We start from the raw sequence: 6,000 nt of genomic DNA on the forward strand, positions 1-6,000 counted from the left end.
GGTGGGGGCTTACACCAAAGTGGGCACCCCCTTCCCGCCGCTCCCACTTGCTACCTGCAGGACATACGGCAGGAAGCCAGCACCAGGCACTCAAGCCGTTTACTGCATTTTCTCCAGGTCCCCGATTATTTGCACACCGAGGGGGGCTGTCTTCCCCACCCCGAGCCTGCTGGTGTTCCCCTCAGCCTCTGAGCCCGGCTCTCCTCTCCACAGGTTCCGCTCACAGTCTGCCACCAACCAGGCCCCTGCGTGCTGTTGGTACATTCACTCCCAAGTGAACTCATTCTTTTGGGCGAGTCACGTGTCCAACTACTCTGTCTTCCCCAGTCTTCCTTCCTCTCGCTCCCCATCACATCATCCCACTTAGAGAAGCAAGGCCATGACTGACTGAGAAGAGCCTGGGGGGGAACACTCCGAGGACCCCACGTGGCCCAGCACTGGGCACTACAAAAGCAACAGCAACAAGCTGCTTTTCTCGTTGTGCCTGCCCGGCCCGGGCCTCTGCAAGGAATGGAAATGGCATCATTTCCGGTGGAAATGGCATCATTTCCGGGATTCGGTATGTATTTCCTCACCGTTCTCCAAGGGCTGTTCTGGTGCTGGTCTGAAGATTTTGACATGAATGACTGGCCAGCTGGGAGGGTGTGCCATAGCCAAAGGCCATCTTTCCTGGACCCCCAAGAAGTCAAAATTAGTCACCTCTGGCCAAGCACAGGACATGGGCTTTATTACACAGGAAGCTGTTTTCCGATGGACACTGAGTGGGCTGCCGGGATGAGGAAGGGAGCTAGAGCATTCCCCCCCCCCCCCCCCCCCGTCTCTCTCTCACACACACACACACACACACACACACACACACACACACTTCAATATTCAAAGTCCCCACGCCCAGCAGCATTTCTACTCAGACCTCCTCAAGTGGCTCCTGGGCACAGCTCCCCGTCTTCAGGGCACTGATTGGGGGGCACAGTGTCTGCAGGCACCCAAGGGGCTCTCAGGAGAACCCGGAACCCAGGCTTCCTAGGGCAGCGCACTCACCTCCTGCTGTTGCTAGGTGAGCACGTGAGCCCCCTTTTCCTTTAGAGGCAGTAGCCTGAGATGGTCTCCATGCAGCCCCCCCAGTCGCACTGCCTGCATGCCTTCCCTCCGGCCCCGTGACCCACTCCCCAGCCAATGGCTCTGCTCCATGGATACAATGGAGGGCAGAGGTCCAGCAGAGCCGTGATGGGGTGATAAAGGGTATCACAGCCCCCCCGGGGTGCCTCTCATGTGCTTTTCTCCTGGGGCGGCGATTGTCACTCCTTTCTCCCAACGGGAAAAGTTTCTCATCCCCAAACTCTATGCTGCCCTCAAAGCCACGCAGATCAGACCTTCGTCCCCGTGGCAGCCTCCTGGCCCGGCCAGAGGAGAGGTGTTGGGGGTGGCGCCCCTGGCTGGATGCGCCTAGAGGACCCTTTCAAGGGCTCCCGAAAAGTCGCTGGAATAAATGCGCTCGATTGTCTGCTCCATTTGGTTGAGCCCCATTTCCTCGCGCCCCAAGCTCTCCGCAGTCCTGATGCCTTCTCCGCTGCGGGGAGCCCCACCCTGCCCAGCGCTGGCCACATGAGGCGAGGAGAGGTGCCTGTGGAAGGGGCGGAGGTCGGTGGCCCCCCCCACCCCAGAGGCTGACCTGGGCCCCCCCCCTCCCCCGCCAGATTCCTCTCCACCTGGCTTGGAAGCCTCCCCCCCCCCCCCCGAAGCCAGCCCCTCCCCCCGCCCCCAGCATCCCCGCCCCCCGCCCTCTCTCCTCGCCCTGCGCCCGGGTCAGCAGGCAGAGCTGCTGGGCAGCGGGTCCTGGCGCCCGCCGCTGTGCACCACCACGCCCGGCGGGTAGTAGCGCGGGTCGGGCTCCGCGGGCGGACGGAGGGGCGCCAGGGTCGGCAGCGCCTGGTCCTCGGGCTCCGGCTTGGTGGAGGCGGTGAAGGGGCGCATGCTGGTGAGCGAAGGCGCCCCGAGGCGCCCCAGCAGGGCCTTGAGCGACTGGCGGCAGTCGCGGCGCGCCAGGCAGTAGAGCACGGGGTTGAGGCAGCTGTTGGCGTGGGCCAGGCACACGCTGGCGGGGAAGGCGTACGCCTGGCACAGGAAGAACGCCCGGCTGAAGGGCGCCGCGCCCAGCTTGACGAGGACGCCCCAGGCGGTGAGCGCCTGGTTGGGCAGCCAGCACAGGAAGAAGGCGAGGACCAGGATGGTCACGGATTTGGTGACCTTGGACCGTCTCCGGGCGCTGGCGGCTGCCAGGCCTCCCCCGGCCGCCGGGGTCCCTGCCGGGGTCCCCGCCACGCGGCGGTCGGCGATGAAGCGCACCAGCAGCAGGTAGCAGAGGCTGGTGACGCCCAGCGGCAGCAGGAAGCCCAGCAGCACCTTCTGCAGCTGGTAGAGGCCCAGCCAGAACTGCCTGTCGCCGCCCGGCCCCCCGTCCGGGAAGCGCACCAGGCACAGCTCCTCGCCCATCACCCGGACCGTGGTGGCGAAGAGGGCGTTGGGCAGCGAGGCCAGCACGGCCGCGGCCCAGATCAGCGCGCACAGCGCCTGGGCCGACGAGCAGCCGCGGTCCCCGCCGCCGCCGCAGCCGCCCCGGCCGTGGCCTCGGCTCCCGTGGCTCTTGAGGGCCGAGGCCACGGAGCGGTAGCGCGCCACGCTCATGGAGGTGAGGAAGAAGACGCTGGCGTACATGTTCACGGACGTCACGAGGGACACGATCTTACACATGGCCTTGCCGAAGGGCCACTTGAAGTCCAGCGCGTTCTCCACCGCCCAGAAGGGCAGGGTGAGCACGAACTGGAGGTCCGTCAGCGCCAGGTTGGTCACGAAGAGGTGGATGGGGGACGCGCGCCAGCCCCGCTTGCTCTGCATCAGGTAGAGCACCAGCAGGTTGCCCACCAGCCCCAGCGCGCAGACCACCCAGTACACCGCGCTCAGGAGGATGCGCACCCGCGCCTCGGCGTCCGCCTGCCCCGACCCCCCGCCGCCGCCGCCTGGGGGGTGCCCGGGCGCCGCGCCTTCCGGAGACTCCAGCCCGAACTCCCACCACAGATCCTGGCGCAGCAGCGACGCGTTGGCGCTCGCGTTGGCCTCCCGCAGAAGGTCCGGGATCAGCTGGGCGAGTCCTGCGAGCTCTTCCCCGCCCGCCGCCGCGTTCATGGGGGCCCCCGTGGCAGCAGCCGCAGACCCAAAGGGCGTCCGGATCGCCCGGGGTTCCGACACGGGGCGAGGGCGCAGGGCGGGCAGGGAGCTTTCGGAGCAGCAGCTCAAGACAGCGCCTCGGAGCTGGTGCGCGCGGACCTGGGCGCCGGAGATGCGCTCGGCGTCTGCTCCGGAGGGAGTAGCAGAGCAGAGGACCGCGGCTCCTCAGGCAAGCGGCTGGCGCCCGACGGTTCTGGGGAGGCTCCGGGGTCCCCGCTGTCACTGGGGCGCTAGCGCACCACCCATGCCGTTATTGGGGGCCCGCTCCTTCGCTTTCAAATACCTTTGTGGGTTTCTTCTGCAGCTTGGAGGGGGTTTCTGTCCTTTGGGAGAAAAGGAGACACGGGAGAGATCCGTCTCCCTCGCTCTGACTCTCCGGAGGTCTGTCGATGTCGCCTTCGCTGCCCCGCGTCTCCGCTGTCCTCAACTCCCCGCGAGTTGCCCACCGCGCGCCAGAGTGGTACGGGCTCCCGCAAAGCCAGGCTGCGGGCTCCCAAGGAGCATGCGTGAACCCCAGGGAGTGCGGGGGCGCTTTCCGAGGTGCTGAACTTGGCCGCGCCCGCCCCGGGGAGGACAGGGAGGTGGGCAGCAGGCAGAGCCCTCCCGCCCGCTCCCCCTTTCTTGTTACTAAGTTTCCGGAGGAAATGTCATAACCTTTTACTCCCCGTTGTTGTTGGAGACCGTCTGCTTTGCTTTGCGACCCCCCCCCTTTTTTTTTTACTGCCAAACGTGTCTATTGGAATGTTTTCCTTCCTCGCTCCCACTTTATCTTTGAAATTTGATGAAGTGTGGTTCTGAACGTGCACGATCGGCTCTCCTGCCCATTTTTTTTTTTTAAAGAACGGCTATGGCTTCTTTTCATGCCCAGACCCCAAACCAGAGGGTGGACTCTTTTTTTTTTTTAAATATATTTTATTGATATTTTTACAGAGAGGAAGGGAGAGGGATAGAGAGTTAGAAACATCGATGAGAGAGAAACATCAATCAGCTGCCTCCTGCACACCTCCCACTGGGGATGTGCCCGCAACCAAGGTACATGCCCTTGACCGGAATCGAACCTGGGACCTTTCAGTCCGCAGGCCGACGCTCTATCCACTGAGCCAAACCGGTTTCAGCCAGAGGGTGGACTCTTGCTGAATACACAACAGATGCAAGCTTCACTTGGCTTTCTTCAGTGAGCCGGCCACTTGAATTGCTGTCTGAGGTTGTCAGGGTTTCCAAAGGATCTTCCCATAGTCACAGTCTGGGTTCAAGTGTTACCCTCTGCTGCGGTATATTCTGAGAACGGAAGCCGAGGAGAGCATAAAACCAATGGGTGGGTCGAATTCACAGACATTGGATACTACCCGTCCGGCTCTCAGCCCAACGTTCTTCAACAAACGCTTTCCTCACGTACACCCGCCCTCTCTTTGCCTTGATGTAGTTGAAACAGGATCACAAAGAGCTGCTCTGGGTCACCAGCTCCCTCTTTCCACTACTATCATGATAAGGACTCTTTGCCAAGGTTTTCCAGGCCAAAGGAAGTAAATTCTAAGGGATCTTCTATGTCCCTCTGGGCAAAGGGAACTAGTGTACATCACTTGAATTACTTCCCAAATTGGGGTTGATGTCAATGACAGCTGACACGTTTTGGGATGGACTTAGGAAAACTTGAAATGTTTTCCTTACGGTCTGGAACTAAATTGAGACGAAAGTATCTTAAACATAACTGTCCTTAGTCCTGATTCTCGACTTTACTGACAGATGAAGAGGCTGTGACTTTGAAGCAGAGGAGAAAGGGAAAAAAAAACTTAGTGGAAAAGGAACTTAGTGCCCAAAGCCTGTGAAGGGAAAAGGAAACAATTTTGATTCCAAAGCAAGAGAGCACTTTGGAGTGAACACGCTTCTTGTAGACGCTGAGCTGCTTAACTTTCCCACTAGGGGGCGCCAGGGCTTTAGCAAAAGCAAAACCAAAAAACCACTCCCTCGAACAATTCCGATGTGGACAAGTGCAGCTCTGCCGGGATTGTTACTTTCAATCACCGGTCTGCTTCTGTGGACACCTCTTAGCTCCTTTTTGATAGTCTCACCTTCAAGACCACTTTTCACTTCATCTTTTAGCAGCTATTTCTCATTAAACCCCTCCCCCTCTCTTCTATTTCCAGGCGCTGTTGCAAAACAAGGAAGCAGAGGGCATCCTGTTAAGCCCTTTACCCAGTTCCCTGACATGCATTTTCGTGGTTTTCAAATATTCTGAGGACAGGTGCGGAGCAGGTGACATCAAAGTCAGCTGGGGCTGGCAGCCTCCTCCCAGCCCCAAAGCAGCCCCAGGGCGTCTGATTCTCAGTGGAATTGGAAAGGGGCCCGAGACTCTGCATTTTAAGCACATTATTCCAGGTGAGACTGATGTCCCGCCCCCTCCCAAGTTTGGAAACATCTGAACTTTTATTCCTTTTCTAACGCTTCATGTAGAAAAAATGAAGAGCCAGAGAAGAATTAGTGTCCAATGATGGCCTATCACACCCTGGGATGGGAAGCAAAGGAAGAGAAGGGTGGGTTTGCTGAATTTCACTAAAATCAATTTTAAGCCCAGCAGGTGACATTTTCTTCACTGTTGGGCGAAGGGGGCCATGTGCTCCTGAGGTCTGCCAGGCCGGGCGTGCTAGCCAGAACCACCGGACGGAGTCCTCAGGAGACGCTCTTCCCAAGTGTGACCCTCAGAGAGCGCTGCTGGGATGCAGATAGTCCTCCATAATGATGACCGGAGGTCCTATTAGGTGCAAAGCCAAGTATTAGGTG

At 59.8% G+C, this 6,000-nt stretch overlaps 1 protein-coding gene across 1 annotated transcript; it reads right to left on the reverse strand.

Moving 5' to 3' along the window:
• Nucleotides 1-1,803: 1,803 nt before the first annotated feature.
• On the reverse strand, nt 1,804-3,644 carry RXFP3 (relaxin family peptide receptor 3; the record flags this gene model as incomplete). Its single annotated transcript, XM_080679332.1, has 1 exon — nt 1,804-3,644. Exon 1 carries the CDS (start codon nt 3,178-3,180, stop codon nt 1,804-1,806), a length of 1,377 nt encoding a protein of 458 aa, XP_080535458.1. The 5' UTR covers nt 3,181-3,644.
• Nucleotides 3,645-6,000: the final 2,356 nt, after the last annotated feature.

This window comes from Plecotus auritus (genome assembly GCF_963455305.1).
Source record: "Plecotus auritus genome assembly, chromosome: 7".
Taxonomy (NCBI): domain Eukaryota; kingdom Metazoa; phylum Chordata; class Mammalia; order Chiroptera; family Vespertilionidae; genus Plecotus; species Plecotus auritus.